This window comes from Echiichthys vipera, assembly GCF_963691815.1.
Source record: "Echiichthys vipera genome assembly, chromosome: 15".
NCBI classification, from domain to species: domain Eukaryota; kingdom Metazoa; phylum Chordata; class Actinopteri; order Perciformes; family Trachinidae; genus Echiichthys; species Echiichthys vipera.
Window position 1 is genome coordinate 20230396 of NC_139840.1, and position 21227 is coordinate 20251622.

The 21227-nt window shown below is 39.2% G+C and overlaps 3 protein-coding genes across 3 annotated transcripts; 1 reads left to right on the forward strand and 2 right to left on the reverse strand.

Annotated features, from left to right (window-relative positions):
* Positions 1-239: 239 nt before the first annotated feature.
* On the reverse strand, positions 240-10700 carry ccdc39 (coiled-coil domain 39 molecular ruler complex subunit; the record flags this gene model as incomplete). Its single annotated transcript, XM_083929040.1, has 20 exons — positions 240-423; positions 729-817; positions 966-1145; positions 1291-1431; positions 2914-3020; positions 3666-3825; positions 3946-4069; positions 4214-4422; positions 5278-5415; positions 5717-5881; positions 6014-6208; positions 7252-7384; positions 7474-7577; positions 7675-7866; positions 7994-8122; positions 8221-8313; positions 8445-8603; positions 8855-9001; positions 9130-9249; positions 10602-10700. 20 exons carry the CDS (start codon positions 10698-10700, stop codon positions 240-242), a joined length of 2868 nt encoding a protein of 955 aa, XP_083785166.1.
* A 1400-nt stretch (positions 10701-12100) lies between these two features.
* dcun1d1 (DCN1, defective in cullin neddylation 1, domain containing 1) lies at positions 12101-15640 on the reverse strand. The gene is made up of 7 exons (XM_083928760.1): positions 15597-15640; positions 14077-14290; positions 13719-13887; positions 13324-13454; positions 13139-13221; positions 12951-13047; positions 12101-12721 (listed from the first exon to the last, which is right to left on the reverse strand). The coding sequence occupies exons 1-7, from the start codon at positions 15597-15599 to the stop codon at positions 12645-12647; spliced, it is 774 nt and encodes a 257-aa protein (XP_083784886.1). The 5' UTR covers positions 15600-15640; the 3' UTR covers positions 12101-12644.
* Positions 15641-17582: 1942 nt separating this feature from the next.
* Positions 17583-18593, forward strand: setd9 (SET domain containing 9). The gene has a single exon (XM_083928329.1). The coding sequence runs from the start codon at positions 17607-17609 to the stop codon at positions 18474-18476; it is 870 nt and encodes a 289-aa protein (XP_083784455.1). The 5' UTR covers positions 17583-17606; the 3' UTR covers positions 18477-18593.
* Positions 18594-21227: the final 2634 nt, after the last annotated feature.

The window sequence follows — 21227 nt, forward strand, 5'->3', positions numbered from 1 at the left end:
CAATGAATCAATAAAATAACTAAGTGAAATGAACACATTTATGAATAATCCTAAACCACACACAGCACATCCTAAAGCTCTTTTTCATGACTTTGGGAACACATTACAGATTTGGATATCACATCCCATCATGTGACAGTTATTCTGTGCAAATCTAACTATGACTTTAACAATAATTATGTTTCTCTTGTTCTTTTATCCACATGAGTAAATAAATAAAGTCAACAAATCAGCCATAACTACAGGTTCTTTGACTTTCTGCTGCTGCTGCTGCTGCTGCTGCTGCTCGAATAGCTAGAGCGTCCGGAGGTGGTGCGAGGAGGGGAGGTCACGGTCAGATCCAAGCCCAGATCCACGGTCTTCAGCACGGGGGAGTGAAGGGCAGAGGCCCTGGGGCTGCTGCTGGCTGAGGATGCAGGAGACCTACGGAGAGAACAGCACCATAACTAGAGACCATGATGGGATCACACTTTTTTCCTACTTCCTACTCAGTGATTATTTCTTCTCACTCTCACAGACTGTGGAGCAAACCGGCGCAACCCCAGTCTCTCAGCTGTTATGTTCAACTGACGAGAGCAGTATTTCATTATTTTCACCATGCAAACTTTGAGGATCAGTCCAACAGTTCAAACTCTGTCTCTCTGACTGTCTGGAAGGTCTTCATTATGTCTCTAACCTCCACTTTCACCTTCTCTGGAGAAGAGGTTTTATTAAGAATCCAGTCAGACCTGAGAGAGGCGGAGCTGCGGGCAGAACTTGTCTTGGAGCTTCGACTGCTGGAAGGAGTGGAAGACGGAGATGGAAGAGACAGATTGGCCTGTGAGAAGGAAAAGAAAACACTCAAAGTGAAGGTAAATTGTTTTTTTTTCCAACTCCAGAAATTCCGCAAATGTCAGTAAAGCACAGTCTGTCATGGTTTAATGCTTAATTGATCCACTGAATATGAAAACAATGCCGTTTCATACCTGCAGGAAATATTTCTCGAACACTGATCTGAGGACAGGTTCGTCCATCATGGCCTCATTCAGCATCTTGTTGATATTCTTATTGAATTCTTTCAACTCCCTCAGTTTAATGTCCTTCTCCTCAAACGTCTCAGCTTTGGTGTTTCTTGCAGAGCGGATCTCTTTGGTCAGCTTAGAGCACTATCAGACGGAGAGGACAACGCTTCAATCAATCCATGAAAATGTGATTATGTGAGTGTGTATAAATACTGTACACACAATACTCCTGTTTTACTTATTTTTCATCCTTAGTGTTTAGAGAAACCGGGACAGGTTGATATCAAACCTGCTTTGTGGCTCTGTCAACCTTCTCCTGCTGGGAGGAGATGTCTCTGTTCAGTTTACTGATAAGTGACTGTTTGTGCTCGATCTTATCTTTCTCCACTCGCTCTTCGTGCAGCAGACTCTCCCAGGTATTGTTCATGTCCTGGAAATGGAGAGCAAAGGCACAGAGGGCGTTTTCATGCCAGGTCAACGTCAGATGGATAGAGCTGTTGAGTGAGTTTATTCAATATTCAATACTCTCACAGGGACACAGCTATATAATACAACAAGCTACTTGTATAATGTTAAAGAGGAGAGACAGGACTGAAGACAGAGTGCTTTTACAAGGAAGATTATGAAAAATGGCAAATAAAAATTACATGATGAGTATTTACTGAAAGAAAGACAACAGTATTTAATGTGGTACAGTATTTAGAAAGCCCTGAAGAAACTATGCTGTGAACTGGGTTGAGCTGTAATAAAAATAAAGAAGTTTAAAATACAAAGTACTCAAGCAGAGAGAGAGTGCATCCAGGTCCTGTTATCCATACAAACTCCTCTAGAATTAAGCTTTTCAGACTCATACATTTATATTTAGTTAATCATACCATTAGAAGGAAACATTTATATTTAGAAACAGGTTTGTTATTAGCCAAAAGAGTTGTTGGAAAAGGATTGGTAGGCCAAGCATGGATAAATGGATTTCTTATTATGACTCCGCCCTTAAAAATTGCTAAATATGCTTTTTTTCTTTCTTTTCGTTTTTTATTTATTTATTTTTAGGTGGGGCAGGGCATGGATTGCACGTAATCTTTGGTTGTAGTCCTGGAGATTTATATTTCTGTATTTATACATACAGTATGTGTGTGTGCTTGTATATAAACTGTATATTAGTGTTAAGTTGTTGTTAAAATCAATAAAAAATACAATAAATAAAAAAGTATTCCGTGCAGTTTTGATAATTTTGTTGTCATTAGTTTGCTTGTATAATTTAGACATCAGACACGGGTCCTGATATTTGGTTAAAATGCTGTTTAAGTAAAAACTGGGAAGGTTTTGAACTACATTTAACAAAAACATACATACACCTACAATTACAAAATGATAAAATAATAAAAAAATGAATAATATCAATTAGGTTAGCAAGAGACGATATCTCCAACTGCATAAACAACTCGAAATACATTTCTACATATAAATAAAACAAATCAGCAGTTAGCCTTAAGTTAGATTTCTTGTTAGGCCCCCTAAAATTGTTATTTTGGAAGTTTGAGTAAATCACTTTGATAGTTTGAAAGTATCCAATGGTTAGAAAGAACTTAGGCAGTACTTTACACACTCAGCCCTGGTCCGTCAGCAGCTTTGAGTTCTTGGTCATAGTCATAAACAGTTGACTATTTGTACTTTATACTAATAAATATTGTGAAAGTGTTGACTTCTGCACTAGTAATAAATAAGAAATGGGTAACAAATGTGACATAAAAAATGTTGACAATAGCAGGTTTATATTGTGGAACACTTTTCTAAACGTAACACAAAGTTGAGGTGAGTATTGTAATGGGATATGTCACTGATTTAGGATGAGGTATTTAGTATTCAGAAACTCTCTGTACTCTGCTCAACACTGGCTTTAAATTGAGTTAACCTGTAAGTCCTGTTGGAGCTCTTGAACTTGTCTTTTCTTATACTTCAGCGTCTCTTCTGCTGCTCTCAGCTGCTCCTCTAGCTTCAGTTTCTCCTGGTGCTCTGGACCTGAAACATAAAGTGTAAATGAGTTTGCGGTCAAAGACAGTTACTCCTCTATAACCAGACAAAGAGTGTTAGAGAGGGATTTGTTGTGATGCCAGAAAAAAAGACAAAGTACCAGAGTCCTGTATGTCTTATGCTGAATGAGTTGTTTTTATACTTGATCGAGAAGAAGAGAAGAGTCATCAACATAAAGGATTGCGTGAAGCCACCTCAATTCTAAGGCTCAAACAGCAAAGCTCAGATTCTTATATCAGAAAGGTGGACCGAGACAAGGGTAAATGTGTAAACATCCAATTGGCTATAGTGCATAAACATGAAGATGAGGATTCCCACCGGCTAGGAAATGCAAAGTGTTACCCTGTGACAGTGAGCGTCATCATCTAACTCTACAGCTGTGTTTGCAACCTGCCACAGAGTGAGATTGAAGACACAAGAGCAATCATGGCCTTGGCGTGCACCGCAGAGAGTCTCGGGCAGATTAACTGACCACAGCAGTAATCCAAAAGAAAGTCCTGTAATTATAACTCTCCGCTATAACAAAGAGGGACTGACCATTAACTACACAAAAGGGAAATGTAATGTTCCCTAACAAAGAGAACAAACTTTTCCTGAGTAGGAAAAAGTGCTGTTGCTGATGTAGTTACTTACTGGATTCATTTACTTTGTTGAGGGATTTGCGAAACGCTGAGTTGCTGTTGTTAAACAGCTGAATGGTGTTCTCCAGAGCTCTGTTTTCCAGCTCCATCTTTTGGATTTTAGCGTCCAGGCCGTCTCCCCTCCGCTTGAGCTCCTCTCTCTCTTGTGCAGCCTGATGAAAAGCACACGTCGCTGATTCAGAGTGCCGGTGTGCACTGCAGAAACAACTCTATCCTTGTTCAGCTTCAACAGACTCTGTATCAACACAAAGGCCTGTTTACAGACCTCTTACCTTTGTGATGTAGTAAGCCTGCGATTTCTCCTCTTCCCCCTCAGGAGGTGCCATTGAAAGCATCACAACCTCATAGCGTTTCTTCATCATGTCGATCTTGGACAGTTTTTCATTCAGCTCAGCGCTGACACAGAACCAATTCACAAGTCACATGACATGAAACACACCTGAGAGTGACATTTCTCTTTTCAACCGTGCAGATAATAGTGTGTTAGATGAGTAGAGGTTACAGGAAAGGGACATCTGGGGTCAAGGCTGGACTTTTTACCTTAGTCTCTGTCTCTCCTGCTCGCTGATCTTGAGTTGCTGGCTGAGCATTTCTCTGTAGACCTTGACCTCTTCCTCCCTGTCCTTTATGGCTTTCTGCAGCTCCAGCTTCCTTTTCTCCAGGGACAGCACGCTGCCCGTCTTGTTGTACAGCATATCCCGCATACGCTTGACCTCTATCTTCATGACGTTGTGCTCCACCATGTTGTCCTGATGAGAAATGTGCAAAGTCAACACAGCTCATAGTTCTTTTTTTAATGCAGGTGGTGCCAATTTTCAGATAAATGACAGACACCTGAACAGTTTTTTCCCCAAGGTCATCACTCCCATCAACAACCAATATAGCTCCCTCCTTCATCCCCCGACCGCCCACCACGCATCATCACCATCTTTGTAAATTGAAATTGGCTGTCGTAGCTGTTGATTGGGTCACATAGGGCTCTGTATTCTACAGGCTAACTTTATTTATCAAAAGAAATAACTGACAGATAGATTGATAATGAAAGTCAAAAGTTGCCAGATTCCAAAATAGGATCTCTAAATTGGGAAGTTCTGATGTTACAGCAGCAGGTTATCACGCATTTTGCACGGGAACAGTAAAAATACATATCAACACTAGACAAGAGAGATATATCAAGAGAAAATAAACACAACAAAATAAAAATAAAATAGCTCAATACAGAATACAAGAAAATAATGTAGCATACTCAAAAAATATAAAATATATATCTATAGAATACACAATATAATAATGTACTATGAAGATAAGGAACTGCCACTGCTAAAATAAAATATGTAAACAAGATACCACACTATGTATTTGTATATATTTATATGAAAAAAAGATATTTGAATGGCTTTAACCACTAAGCTTTTGATCATTTTACAAGATTATCAACTTACTGAACTATAATTCATTTTCTTTTAATCAAATCATTATTTCAGCAATAAGGAGAATGACCTTCCAAAGTGCGATCTGACCTTGAATCAAACCTAGGGAAAAGAAGCTCCTGCACTTGATCTCCACTCAGGTGATTTCATGCTCCCTGCTGTGACATCAGTTACCTGTTTCCTGTGCCTGAGTCTCTTCAGCTCCGTCTCATTGGTTTGACGGAGCAACATGAGCTCTTCTACCTTGTCGGTCAGATCTCTCTTCTGAGCAGCTGACTTTTCCATCTCTTTCCTCAAAAAGCGAATGTCATCCTGTCAGAGACAAAAGACGCGTGGGAGATGGAAATACGTCACTTGCTCAGTGTGTGAAAAACGCAGTACAGTGAGATCAGAATTAGAATCAGAATCAGAAAACCTTTAATGTCCCGCAGACGGGGAAATTCTTTTGTCACAGCAGCAACAGAATATAACAAAATAAGATAAAAAATAGCAAAAATAGATAAAAAATAGCAAAAATAAGCAATAAAGTTAAATTTAAAAAGGGAAGAAATAGAAATAGACATATGTACATATTCACAGGATGAGAGATGAGATGACAAATAATCCGACTGACCTCCGACTCCTTGAGTGTGTTGGTAAGCGTTTTGGCAGTCTCCTTCTTCTGCTCTAGCGAGTTGGTCAGCTCAGCAATCTTTAAGTCGAACACTTGTTTCTCGTCTGAGTTAACGTCGCCTTTCAGCCGTTCCAGTTTTTTACACAGCCCACTGATCTGGGAGCTCTATACAAAGCAGGAAAGTGAAAGGAAATATGAATTTATTATGTATTATAATTATATAAAGCCGAGCTTAGCACTAGGGAAAGCTGGGTAGTGTGATTGTAGAAAGTAGAGTGTTTTTTTTGGTAAGCGTGCCTGTTCACACATGATCTTCTGCTGCATCATTAACTCCTTCTCCAGTTTTCTGAGCTGGCTGTCCATGCTGGCGATGGTGGATTTACTCCTGGAAACCTGGGCGATAGAATTCTTCTCTTTTGTCTTGAGGGCCTGCAAACGCTCTTTACGACAAAAAAGCTCCTCCCTGCGGTCGCGCAGCTGGACATCCAACTCCTACAGCAAAGCAAGGGCCGAAACATGGTTACTCCAGTTTGCTGTCATTTTTAAGCACAATGAAAACAGCCTTGTCGCATGTAACACAGATTCCTAAAACACATTTCTATTGGTGTAATGTGATGAAATGCAATGAAGTTGGGGGTCTTCTAAATTCCCATTCAGTTCCAGAGTTAGTTTAGTAGTAGATAATGTATTTGCATCTTTACAGCTTTTGACTGATGTTTTTAGGAGCATATTCGTAATATAAACCAATTTGTATATTTAGTGTTTGTAAAGTGTCTGTACCTCCCGTCACGTACAGCACTAACAACCTCCACCAATCACATAGTATGAAGTCCTTAATATAGCCTGAGAGGTACAATCCAGGGCAAAAAAATAAAATCAGAACACAAAGCACACACATAGAAATAGAATGAGCAGAAAGGACGTTCCCATTACATAACCTCTGTATAAGCTGAGTTGTGGCAAGTCAGACGTACTGAGGTGAGGTTTAGCAGTAGCTACCAACCAAGCAGTGGAGTAGTACCATTACAAAGCACAGGCAGCCGCTAAATTAGTCAAAATTAAGGCTGGGTCTAACCATCCCTCCACCTCACTCCCCGCCACTCCACTGCACCCGCTCTCATCCCAGCGAGCTGTGCCACACTGACGTGCTTTGTCACCCTAACAACAAACAAAAATCACCATTTATTTTTTTGGGGACAAGTAAAATGACCTTGGAAAACAGTTTAAAGTCTTTCGGCTCATTCTATTTCTATGGGTACACAACTTTCCTTTTGAAGGTTCACTGATGTGAAGGTAGTTTAGAGTTGTTAGTGCTGCTTTAAATTCTGGGCTTGATCAACATACAGAAGTTGAGATTTTGAGTGTGTCAAAAACCCCTAAAAAAAAAAAAATAATCAAAAGGTGTGCTGAGATTAAAAATGGTCCTGAGATGAAATACTGGGGGGAAAAAGTTACAGTGTGCACAACAACAGTTCGCTGTTGCCACCTTTAAAAAAAAAGAACAGTTTATGGTACAGGATTGTCAGGCTGCTCACCTTGATCACGTGCTCCTCGTCCTTGAGGAGGCCGTCCATCTGTGCAGCTCTCTCCTCCTCACTGAGGGCAGTCTGCGTCACAACATTCAGTTTCTCTTCCAGCGCAACATTGTAGGCCCTGGCCTGCTTGAGTCTACAACACACACACATACAAACAGAGCTTGTGTACTAAAGCTAGAGTGATAATTTAGCAACACACTCATGTTTTAGGATTTCACTGACTTGTCATTGTTATCCTGGATGTCTTTCTTCAATCTGGATATGGTGGACGTCACAGACTTCACATCAGAGGTTGCTCTGTCCAGTGTGCCTTTGCAACTATCCAGCTGCATGACACATGACAATCAATGTGCTCACTCTTCTGATAAAATGGGATTCTTTGAGCATGCTTAACTCAACGTCTTTGTTGTTTGAGAAGCTCACCTCATCCTTCAGCCTGCTGCAGTTACTCTCCTGCTCCTTCAAATCCTGCCGCAGCTTCACAGCCTGTCGGTCGGCCATGTTTATCTTCCTCTCAGATTCTTTGTTGTTGTTCCTCTGAGTATCTAGCAAGTGCTTCTTCCCTGTAATGGTGACATTCCTCTCCCTGATGTTCTGGTTGGCTTGGGCAAGTTGCTGAATGTACGAAGGAGCAAGACGGGAATAGGAACACTTGTTACTTGAGCGTACCGTTGTCGAGCTTGTGTTCACATTCTGTTTGCTTTTATTGTTCAGAGGTTTGCGTCAAGGACACAGACTTTACCAGAGCACACTGCTGCATCTCAGCGTCTCGCTGCTTCATCTGCTTGATGGTGTTTTCCCACTGGTGGATTAGCTGCAGTGTCTCCAGGTGGGCCTGCTGCAAATTTTCTGTCGTTTTATCCAAAGCAATCTGCTCGGAAAGCAGAACAAAAGTGTAATTTCATAGACGTTGTGACAGTTAAATCAGCCACACAAACAGTGAGAATGTACATTGTCTTCTTACGGTACCTGTGCGGATATAGTCTCAGTCAATTCTTTGTCAAGTGCTTTGCGCTTTTCACTGGCCTCCAGCGTCTTCTTCTCTATAGCCAGAGTGAGTGACTATAATAGGAGGGATTATAAAGCTGTTAGTTCAGGATTAGTCAGAGTTGTAAACAGCAGGTTAGTTTGCTGAAAACACAATCAGTGAACAGACAGTTGATACTTATTTAATGCAACCCTTTTGTCCTCACCTTGATCCTCTGCTCATCTTGCTGTGCGAATTTCATGAGGGCCATTGTGTCCTCATCTTTGCGTTCTGACTCCTCTAAAAAGGCATCCATGGTCTGCTGGTCCCAGTTCATTTGATTCATGAACTCGTCTAGCTTCTGTTTGGTCTTGAAAATGTGGTTCTGAGGACATGAACAAAGGTCAGCACACTTTGCACCAACAGTTAAAGTTGCTGCTGTTGCCCATAAAGTTGGAATCATATATATTTTACCTCTTCTCATGGAATGATTGTGACAATGTGATTTATCCTTGACAGACAACGTGTGTATCTTCTCAAAACATTATTGATCAATCTCTTCCAAACATATCACAGTGAAAATTAAAACACATATAAATAAACTTAAAAGAGGAATGTGTTGGAGATGGTATAGACCTCTAGCATGTTCCTCCTCTCTGCTAAAGATCTATGGTCATTCTTCATCTTGGCAGTCTCCTGTGCCAGGCGACTTCTCTCCCTTTCGACGAGGGCAGTGAGGTGTTTCTCCAACTCTCCTTCTCTTTCCTTTGCCTGGCACAGAGCCTATGTGCAGAAAAATCAAAGTGAGAAATCACCACACACTGATACAGTGACTATAACCTAATTACCAGAAGAGATGCACACCTTTCTGATATATATATCAAATAAATTACATATTTTGTAATACCTACCTCCATATTTCCCAGCTCTTGATTAGCATTTTTGAGGAATTCGGTCATGTACCTCTTTTGATCATTGTTTCTCTCAAGTTTGTTTTCCAGTTGCACCAACTCCGTCTCTCTTTTACGAATCTGTTATTGGGGGAGTTATCAAATTAAGATCATAACATATATAACATACAGTCTGCCACTGCCATGATGGTTGGCCCGTTACTACATGCAGTGACAAACATGTGTCTTGCAACACATTATCGGCATTCAGTTTTTATGCTCCACATATCTGGAACAAACTTCCAGATAAATCTTAATTCTTCTAAATCAAAACTGAAGACTTTTCTGTTTTCCGCTGCCTTTCATTAAATAATTTCAACTGCATGTACTGTATCTTAACTTAATTATTTTATGTGCATGTCATTTTATTTTATGTAATTTTATGTGAGTTTCTTTCAAATGTTTTTAAAAGTTCTGTGTGAAGCAATTTGAATTGCACATATATTAAAGGTTGAACATGTAGAATGAGCAGAACCCCGCCATCAAGTGTCTCAAGATCGTAGTCGCAACAACAAAAAATAATTCCACCAGTCGGGTTGCCAGGCCCAGTAGCCTACAGGAGACCGGAGTCTGTTTGAGCCTGTCCCCTCCGGAAAATCCGCCATAAAAACAAGTATTGCAGAGGAGTTTGACTGACAGTTGCCGTTAGCCGTTACAGCTAAGTAAACATGAAAGTTAGCTTACAGATCAAAGAGAAATGTAGCCGGGCGTGCTGTTGAACTCCTTTCTCTCAGTCCATGGAGTGAATGCTTGGCCTATATTGACTCTGTTTTTGCCCGTCTCCGCTCACTCAGCTGCCGAGACAAATAAGCAGCTGCAGGATTGGCAAACTCCTTTTCACCAGTGCCAGCCTACAGTAGCTGCACCCAACAACAGACAACCCTGGCAACCTGTAATGCCAAATGCTATTGGCTGATACAATGTAAACAGAACGTGACCGAAAGTCTTTGTGAAACCCCAAATTTTTAAAATATTAATTCAGACCTAATATATTTTTTTATGGAAAAGCAATACTTTCATTCTGTACTCCTCAAAACGCCCCGGGGGTGTATTATTATTATTATTATTTTAAATATAGCTTTTAATAAAGATTCTACATATTCAACCTTTAAAATGTTGTAAAATAGAGCAATCACATTTTTAACACATTTTAAAAAGATTATATCTGCCAGTTTCCAGCACTCAGTCACTGAGAAACTTGATTTATTAGATAATTCACACTTGAATTACAACTGACAGGAAGTTAACAAGGACCCAGGTTGTTGCCTAGCAATGGAATTCCACTGAAAAGATCTACTGAGAGAAAACCAGTTCAAACTAATTTTGAACTAGAAGGTTTGCATTGAAAGCTAACATTGACTTGTTTGTTTTTAGTGTTAGTGTAGTTTTTGCCGGCCCCTACCGAAATGTAGCTTCCGTTAAACGTCACTCACCTCTTCTATCAACGCCTTGTTTTCAGCGTTAGCTTCGGGGATAGCAAAGCGCTCGTCCCAGCCCATCTCAGATAAAACGCTGTTTACAATATTCGACATTTCCCTGCACTGTTTGACTAAGCCTCTACGAAGAAACAAATGGAAAACAAAACAAAGTGAGAACTGTTTTCCGCTGGATTATAATCCACTGCTTCTATCCGTAGTTTCTTTCTCCAGTCCGCTGTCTGTTGTCAGTCGCCCGTAGCAACCGCACGTGCTTTAAATGTTGTCACCACAAGGAGGCAGCGCGAGGCTATAAATGATTCAATCATCATCTAAAGGAGCCTTTTTTTTATTTAACATCTCAATTAAATTTATAAACGTGTCTAAAACAGAGATCTTCAATAGGGGGTCCGGGACCTCCAGGGGGTCCTCAGCGTTACTGCAGGGGTCCGGGACCTCCAGGGGGTCCTCAGAGTTACTGCAGGGGTCCGGGACCTCCAGGGGGTCCTCAGAGTTACTGCAGAGGTCCGGGACCTCCAGGGGGTCCTCAGAGTTACTGCAGAGGTCCGGGACCTCGAGGGGGTCCTCAGAGTTACTGCAGGGGTCCGGGACCTCCAGGGGGTCCTCAGAGTTACTGCAGAGGTCCGGGACCTCCAGGGGGTCCTCAGAGTTACTGCAGAGGTCCGGGACCTCCAGGGGGTCCTCAGAGTTACTGCAGAGGTCCGGGACCTCGAGGGGGTCCTCAGAGTTACTGCAGGGGTCCGGGACCTCCAGGGGGTCCTCAGAGTGTGAATATGTTAACAATTAGCATTGTCATATCTTAGTATTGTATGCACTGTAAAAAGCTGCGCGTACAGACTTTAGCCCAGCCTAGCTGTTAGGCCCAATTTAATATGCAACTCAATTTAATACATTATTTGTAGTAGGGGGTCCCTGCTTGTCTCTCTTTCAGCTCACTGGTCCTTGGCTTAGAAAACATTGAAGACCTGTGGTCTAAATCATTCAGCATGGAAGTTGTTGACCTATGCATCAGACTCAGGGGCAGCTCAAAGTGTAGTATACAAAGATAAACTATAAAGAGAGCTAGATATGTTGAATAGAATACAGAAGGAACTGCACCATCGCAACTTGAGCATGTGGAATCTCCCTAAAAGCGTAAACACTACACATGCATGTAGTTTGTGTATTATCTTATTAGGTTCTTCTATGGCTGTATACAAGAACATGTGTACATTGAGCTTCAAATTCAGTTGAACAGACTTCTCTCAGCTGAAAGAAAAGGATAGGTAGGCTTATAGTTTAGTGCAAATGACTTACCGTGAGCTCTACTAAATCATCAACATTTGTATTCCAGTGAGAGGAATGGGACCTAATTTAACTCTTCTTGTGGCACAGGCCCTAAATCCTATCCAAGAGCATTAACTAAAAAAGTGATTACTGAGAATGGCTAATATTAGTATACATATTATTTTTAAACACAAACACACAGGGGCCTAGCACCTTTAAAGATACCAAATTGAAACATTTATTTTATCTTTATACATTTGTGTTTAAAACAACAGCATTATGCTTAAAAAATTACAATCAATGTTTTATACTGACTTGTCGCACAAATGTATCGTAAAACAAAAAAACAAAACGAGGAATGCACACAAGAGTATTAAAATTCAATATTTAAAGAACGACATCCCCTCGCGAACCCTCGAGTTTAGATTATAATTCAAAAGTGTGTCTATCTACCTGCTTTTGAGCGGAGCCCAGCCACATCAATGGATCATGTGATGCCGACTCCTCTCTAGTTGGCTTGAGCGCACACAAAAAGCCCAATACTTTAGATAAAAGTTCCAAACCACCACAAGTTGACCAACAAAGAGATATGCCTTTTTATATATGTAAATACACACACACATATATAAAGTCTTTGCTGTGTAAAATATTTCAGTCCTGAGGGTTGAAAAGGCAACATAGTTCTCAGCTCAGTGCGGTCCCCTTGTCCTCCGTTCACTGCGCTCTCTGGTTTTTAGAAACCTCACACGGATGTTCCTGTAGTGAGAGCCGCCCTTAAACTGCCGTGCTTTTGGTCCCGATGTGTGGTCGTGCAAACTCCACAAAGTCATCAATAAGGACAGGCCATGCACCTATTGAAGAAACAAAACTGATTCAATGAATTGACTCCACCATTGGTGAAGACATGATTATGGAAGGATAACTGAACTGATACTTTAATATTGTTAAACCATACTAGGCCTGGGTGAAGCAGGGTAAAGGCATCTAATCGAAGAGGTTGCAAAGGATCAATTACAGGTCAAAGATGCTTACATGTTCAGTGATAAACGAGTGCACTTTCAGCTGAGTGTATGTACAAACCTTCCTCATCATAATTTGACATGTCATCTGTGATCATTGTGCTGAAGTCTAGTAAGAGGTTCCAAGTGTCCTTAGGAATTGATCTTTTGTGGTGCTCCTGCAAAAGATGACGGGCAAAGTTAAAGCAAGTCAATGTGAAGTAATAATAACTGAATTTTGAGTCCTTTTGAGTGTGATTATCAGCTTACAACTAAAAAATTGTTCCACAAGTCCAGAAACTTGAATCTTCCTGCCAGCACTAAATTCCAATATGCAATTGCCATTTCTAAATCTGTAAGAGAACCAGAAACAGGTCAATATACATTATACAAACAAGCAAACTGTTGATGTCGATGCTGATGCTGATGATGAGCAGCATTAAAAGGATTCTTACCCAAACCTTTCTGGCCAGGATTCTTTGCAAAATTAAATGTAAACTGGTAAAAGTCCTTAAATTTCCCTTGGTCCTTTAACTCTTGTTCCATCTTTGGCAGCTGAGCTTTTAGCTTCTCTATGCTGTCACAGCTGGGGAAACATAAAGCATCTTGTTACGTTACGGTGGACAAAGAGGCATGATTTTTCAGTGGAGTACATTCCTCTTTGTTCTTTAAAAAACTAAGCACTTCATAAAGATGCATGCGTATGTAGAAAATTAAAACAAAGCCTAGAATCTCTACACTGATGAGCAATTTCTTTTCAACAGCAGCAGCCTGTATGTGTACATAGAATATTACATAATAAAGTAGCTGTGAGTTTGATTGTCTGGTACATCTGAAAATACATTCTCACCCCTGTTCTGCCATGCCATCCATGAACTCCTGCTTTGAAAACTCGCACTGTGTTGCTGCCCTGAACTTCCAGGCTATGAGGAGGACACTTATACTGGCTGGGTCCAGAGCGAGGTCATCACAGAACTGCTGGATCCCATCAATGCCGATCTTGTTGTCATCATGGGGATCTAAGTATAAAAGTGGTTAGAGTGCTTTTATTAATAACTTAAGAGCCAAGTGGAAATTTCTCAATGAATTACACTCAATATTTTCAGTGTGCACGGTGTGGTTTCCACAAATTATTCTACTTACAAATTTGTAACAAGCTGAAAATTGCATTGTCTATTACTGTAGTGCTTTAAAAAGGCTCCACATACCTCTATATCTGTTGTACAGCTGATCAAGCCTCTTCTTGTCTAAGGCCCCTTTTAGATTTGAAACATAGAGCTCTGGACTTTGGAAAAACTTGTCAGTGGCAACATCTAGTTTCCAGTCATTTTGTGACAGACATGTCAGTGCAGTCTTCTCATTGGATTGTGTGAATATCATGAACTGACGAACTTTATCCTTCTGTGAGGACTTCAGCTTGTTCTGCACAAAGACACACAAAACACTTGTTGCAATAACACAGGAACAGACACATGATTGCTGCTTTATGGTTTCATTCTGGTTTCTGTGAATTTGAATCCATTTTAAAAGCTCTAGAATAAGAAGTGTTTACTTGTCACTGCTTTTTAGATACCTGATTTTATTCAGACTACATATTCTGTTTGTGTTTGTTGTGATTGCTGTAATCAGGGTTCATACACATTTTCCTTGATCAAATTCAAGCACTTTCAAGTTTCATTTCAAACTTTTCCAGCACCTTACAGCTGTGGTAAATAACCTATTTCCACGAATACACACCGAAAATGATTATTTCACGTTTCAGAATCTGACTTATTGTATTTCTACACGATAGCTATTTGTTGTGAAATAATTGCAAATACAAATACAAGCATTTTCAAGCACTTTATCCAAAATTCAAGCACTTTTCAAACCTTGAAAAGACAGCATTCAAATTCAAGCATTTTCAAGGATTTCAAGCAACCGTATAAACCCTGTGTAATGAAATGTATTTTTATTCTTTCGGTCTGTGTTGTCTGGAAGTTTTGCTGCTGCCTATCTTGGCCAGGTCTCCCTTGAAAAACAGATGCTTAATCTCAGCGGGACGTAACCTGGTTAAAAAACAGTTAAACTACTATATATATATATATATATATATATATATATATATATATATATATATATATATATATATATATATATATTGCAATTACCTTGTATATCAGTTGTCAAACAGATTTTCAACTGCAGGACTATTTCAATCCCAAACTTCCCAAAATGACCACAGAGAGCAGGGTAGCTGTTAGCAACATAGACACTGAACCCCAGTTTAACACATTTGAATCAAAGCAATAAGAGAACTAGCAATAACACGCTATCCTGGCAACACAGACCGACTTGCAATGTGTTGACTGGTAGGCTAGCTGGCTAACCTTACATTTAAGATACAAAATTAATAAACAAACTAAGTCATAGTCACTTGGTCATAAAATCCTGTCGACAACAAAACATAGCTCACGCTGCTGAAGCGTGTGTAGCTATTTTTGTTTGCCAGTTGACTTACATGCTAGCAAGCTTAGCATTAGCTAACTAGGCGAGCTGGCTAGTGTCACTAGCTCGTTGGCTAATGCTAACGTCGAGAGCTAACGTTTGTTTTCATTATATAAATGTAATATAAATTCATTAACGCGGCTTCTTGGTTTGACTTATTACCGCCAAAGTGACCGTTTATGCTTGTAAGCACTGTTTACATTTGTATCACGGCAACAGAGTAAAACCTGTCATTTCTTACCATGTTTGTCTTCGCCCGACTCCCTTTCCTCCCATCCAGCTGGATAACGAGTCAAGTTTTTACGCGTCACGCCAAAAAGTGCTTCCGGTTGAAGAATCTCATGTTAAATAAAATAATAATTAATAAAAGCACAAAGTCGGCTGCTCCTTTATTATGCCATATCATAAAGTCAGGGTTTGTACAGGACAACGACATTTTGTTGGAGCAGTCCTCCAGCTGCAATCAAAAAAAACTAAAAACAAATGAAAAGAGAGAGCGGTTAAGGTAGAAACATGACTAATACAACATTAATATATATATCATTTTTAAAAATCATTAAAAGTCATTTTTCATGTAAAGATGTCAGACGATGTTGTTTTTAGTCCCTCAAATATAAATTGTTGGATGTTTATATTGTGAATATTGTCAAATGTTATTTTATTGTTTATATTGTTTATATTGTCAAATGTTATTTTATTGTATATATATATATATATATAATGTGATTTTATTGTTTATATTGTCAAATGTTATTTTATTGTTTATATTGTTTATATTGTCAAATGTTATTTTATTGTTTATATTGTTTATATTGTCAAATGTTATTTTATTGTATATATATATATATATATATAATGTGATTTTATTGTTTATATTGTCAAATGTTATTTTATTGTGTATATATATATAATGTGATTTTATTGTTTATATTGTCAAATGTTATTTTATTGTGTATATATATATAATGTGATTTTATTGTTTATATTGTGTATATTGTCAAATGTTAATTTATTGTATATATATATATATATATATATATATAAACAATAAAATAACATTTGACAATATACACAATATAAACAATAAAATAACATTTAAAAATATAAACTATGTAATAACATCCAACAATGTATATTTGAGAGACTGTAAAAGCATTTTCTGACATCATTAAAAATGATGAAAAATGACTTTTAATGATTTTTTTAAATGTATATATTTGATTTTTAATATGTATTAGTCATATTTAGTAATATAATATTTGTATGTGCAATAACTGGCAGTACTTTTTATTTATTTTGGTTGTAAATTTATTTATTCATCCATTTGTCATTCTAGCAGAGTCATGCTGGTCATTTTGTTAAGATTTTTGTGTTTTGCTGAATGACGATAAATAGATCTTGAATCTTTATTTTAATCAGTCAACGAATAATCTCAGCTATGATGGCAAGTGTATTTATAGACATGAAACATGTCTTTCTTTTTATTTCTCACCCTTCTAAGTCACCAAACTTCATTTTGGTTGTTTTTACTATTTATAGCATAATAACATCTTATTTATTGGGATGAACAAGTGCAATAATCACTATACTGGATAAACTGAATGCTCTGTGTACAAATATGTACTTTACCGCAGCTTTTCACGTTGGAAAGGGTGTAGGTGTTAAATTATTCTGTTTTCCTTAACTTTCTGTTATATTCCAACACATTATAGACATTTATTGTAAAGTGAAAACCCTTTTTCAACATTTGAGGGCTCGAATTTGGATATACTGGTATTAATAAGTGTACTTTTTTATTTTGTCTCCAAAGAGCAACTGGACTTGGTTATTTGTTGAAAAAACAAACAAACAAATAACCAAGTCCAGTTGCTTTTGACTGAAATTGCTTTTGGGATAACGATGACCTGGACAAATGAAAACATTCACAGGCTATTTTATTTTGAAGTAACTTTCCGGAAGTGACTCTAGAATGCATGAAAATAAGCGTCTTGACCTGACTATCAAATGATATTGCATTTTGTCAGAGTTACTAATTTGTTTGGACAAACATATGTTATCATTATTATGATTAGTGATGATATTTATTTGAATCTTATTTTTTGTTGTTGTTTTGTTTTGTTGATAAAAGTTATACGGTTATTTGATCCACACTCCAAACCAGTTGGTGGCGTCAATACACCAAAAAGTTGTTTGCCAACCACCAAAGAGCTAGAAAAGAAAGGAAAGAAATACCTATCAGACGACGATCTGGATGTTTAGAGCTGCTCTAAAGAGATTTCAGACCAAATGGAAGTCGTACAGACACAGGTTTGTACCTTGGGTTGTACTCAACCTGTCTAAAAATGAGGACACTCTGCGGCAGGTGTCGGAGCGCTGGAAAGACAAACTGGTCCCGGATGAGGAGGTTTCCCAGAGCCTGCTGCGGCTCTTCGGAGTCCTGCTCAGGAGCCATGGTGGGGCGAATCACGGGCAGCTCCGAACAGCTCAAAATCACTTTCTCAGACAGGTAACACCAAGTGAAGAAGAAGCCCGGTGTGGAGGAAATCAAGTGTGCGGAAATGATACCATGTTGCAGACTCTGGGATTCTGCATTGACAGGAAGCCGAGCACTTTGCCCTTGGCAGGAACTGGAGTGTTTGTCACCAAAGGAGTTGTACCCAAAGGAGTCACAGTGGCTATGTACCCTGGCACCGTCTATCAAGCCTATGAGCCTATTCTCCTCCAGTCCATCAGAAACTCTTTTGTATTCAGGTGCATTGATGGGGTCTTGATTGATGGGAATGACAAAGGCATCTCCAAAATGGTGTTTAAGTCGTGCAGTGGCAGGGACAGAATTGGGCCTTACCTGGTGAGTGACACCAGCTGGCTCACAGCAAGTCCACAAAACCCACTTTCTGTTGGTCAGTATGTGAACAACTGCTCCAGCCAGATGCCTGCCAACGTGTGCTACCAGGAGTTTGACGTGCCTCACACATTTCCCATCGAGCTCCGCCAGTATCTGCCTAATGTCAACTACAGCAACGACACACAGAGACCACTGCGCTGTGTTGTCCTTGTGTCACTCAGAGACATTACAGCAGGGGAGGAACTCTTCTCCAACTACTACACCATCGTACATTAGAGTCAAGTTACACTCCCTTTGTATCCGAACCGAAGAAAATGTCAACTTTTCAAATTCAAACAATGTCCTTGTGTGTCTACCTATGTTGGAAAAATAATTTTCAAAAATATCTTTGTACTCAGCATTGTACTGTAATAAATGCAGAACATGTCTTTGTGTTATTTTACTGTTTAAGGGTATTTTAGGAAGACAGATCAGAGATTAACTGGACCAGAGAAACAGGCCACAGGATCTGCATGTATCATAACTGAACAGTGGACATCGTTAGAGGTGGCCTCACAGCACGAGGGTTGCTGGTTCGAATCCTGGGCTGGGGCCCTTCTGTGTAGAGTCTACATGTTCTCCCCATGTCTGCGTCGGTTTTCTTTGGGTTCACCGACTTTCTCCCACAGTCCAAAGACATGCACGTGTTAGGTTAATTGGTGACTCTAAATTGCCTGTAGGTGTGAATGGTTGTCTGTATCTGTTTGTCTCTATGTGCCCTGTGATAGACTGGCGTCCTGTCCAAGGTGTACCCCGCCTCACACCCGATGTCAGCTGGGATCGGCTCCAGCGACCCCGTTAGGGACAAGCGGTTGAAGGTGGATGGATGGATGGAAGGACAATGTTAACCACACGGTCCGAATAGTTTTAAAGGTTGAATATGGAGAATGAGCAGAACACCACCATTAAGTGTCGCAACAACAAAAAATAATTCCAGCAGTCAGGTTGCCAGGTTTGTTGCCGAGTTTGTCAAGCGATCAGCCTGCACCATCAAGTGATGAATGATGGCGTAATGACTAATTTACGAATAACCGATTCATTTTACAACAGTATTTAACGTTTGACAGTCAATAACTGGAGGTCTTTCTTTGAGTGTTGTGTAATCGATTAGCTAGCTCTTAAAATGATTTCATGTTTCTGTAGCAGCGTTGGGTGTGAGACTGTGTTGCAAAGCAACAACAGACAAACCTGGCAACCCGCGATGCCAGCAGCTATTGGGTGGTACAATGTAAACAGATGGTGACAGAAAGTAATTGTCAAACCTGTCAAAACATTTTTAAATATTAATTCAGACTAAAAAAAATGTTTTCTTATGGAAAAGCAATACTTTTATTCTGTACACCTCAAAAAATATATATCTTTTAATAAAGATTCTACATATTCAACCTTTCAATTAAATATCACCCAGCCAGAACATTTCCCCCTCTATGCTAAACTGTTAACTTTTACAGTAATCCAGCACTGACACAGCACTGTGGAATAAGTCTAGATCTACTAAAATGACAGTATCTTACACTTACATTTCTGTGTTTGCGATGTGAATTTAAAAGATAAATTGACATTTCAGGTTTAAGTCTGAATTGCACCTATAAACAAACCTTCAAATTAGGAGGAGATAAACACTTGTATTTGCTTAAATGTGCTTAGTTACCTTCCACCACTGCCTCATAATGGAAATTTACAGCAAGACAGATCAGCAGAACAGTGTCAAACTTTGATATCACAGGGACATCCATGCACAGGATTTGTTCTGACACATCTGCAGACACACCCACCGTTAAATGGGTTTAAAACAGAAGAGGATGCAGGTCATCCAAGTATCATACATCCTTCAAAAGGTGATTCTTTCATACAAAGAAAAATGGTGGCAACAGAGGTGAGGCCCCAGACACAGGCGGTTAGAAGTTGGAAAACACACAGCAATACAGAAGGAAACTGGTCATTTTAATTGGTCACAGAGGGCTAAAGTCAACACATGAAACTTAGAACATAAAAAGATTGTAATACATCATATTGGTTGTTATTGAAGCTACTCAAGTCCAGTAAGCAGTGTAAAGTTCCGATATATCCGGCGTCAAGAAGGAAACCTTGCCCAAAATCTTTCCCACATGGTGCTACATAAAGACTGGTGAGACAAGTTTGTCTGTCAAATCAGGTTTCTTGAGGATGTGCAACCTGGGCCTACCTCCCTGCTCCACCATCACACACCCAGTTTACATAGGAGAGGGATTTACTTGATTTACAGTTACTGTCTCTGACATTACTTTGAAAGAATGCATGCTGCAGTCCACAATTGTGATAAACAGCTGTGTGGTTCATAGTTAGCTCACTCACTGCTATATAATATTCCTTTAGGTTGCTTAAGTTAGACTATAGAATATAATTGAATAATTCATGTAAAACACTGCTGCATTTGCTCCTCTAAACTTCATACCAATTAAAAGTGGGTTAATTCACTTTCTAACTGTTTTTAGATCATTATATTATATTATGTTTTTACTGTGTATATAGGCTATTATTATTTTTTTGTATTTTGCATCTGTTATCGATGCTTTCGTTATTTGCAATACCCTCTTTTGCTGCTGTAACACTGTAAAGGTTCCCCCTGTGGGACTAATAAAGGGTTATGTTATCTTTTTATGATGGGGACGTAAATCTTTCCTTTTTAAATATCGTATTACGTGCATGTACATGCGTGTATACTGTATTATATTTTCATGAACGCCTCTCTTCTTGCATCGGCCTCAAACGAACCCTGACTCCAAAAATATTGCACAACCTTGGCAGGATGAGTTTTGACCCATCAGGGACGCTGTAATAGTCAAATCACTACCTATCACTGCAACATCCTTCCGTTGAGAAATATAGTCTGGTTTAATTTTCCACATTTTTATAGGTTATTTAATATACCTTTGTACATAGAAGTATAGCAAATACAATTACGTGTGATCCAAACACTAAGTCAGTCAACTGTCGCTAATATTACCA

What these genes read in the sequence shown, in the direction of transcription:
- setd9 (XM_083928329.1), top strand. Translation starts at nt 17,607, where the DNA reads ATGTTTAGAGCTGCTCTAAAGAGATTTCAGACCAAATGGAAGTCGTAC.
- dcun1d1 (XM_083928760.1), bottom strand. An exon ending in GATGGCATGGCAGAACAGGG is followed by an intron (nt 13,455 to 13,718) that starts GTGAGAATGTAT and finishes ATGTTTCCCCAG; the next exon opens with CTGTGACAGCATAGAGAAGC. An exon ending in GTCAAATTATGATGAGGAAG is followed by an intron (nt 12,722 to 12,950) that starts GTTTGTACATAC and finishes TTTCTTCAATAG; the next exon opens with GTGCATGGCCTGTCCTTATT.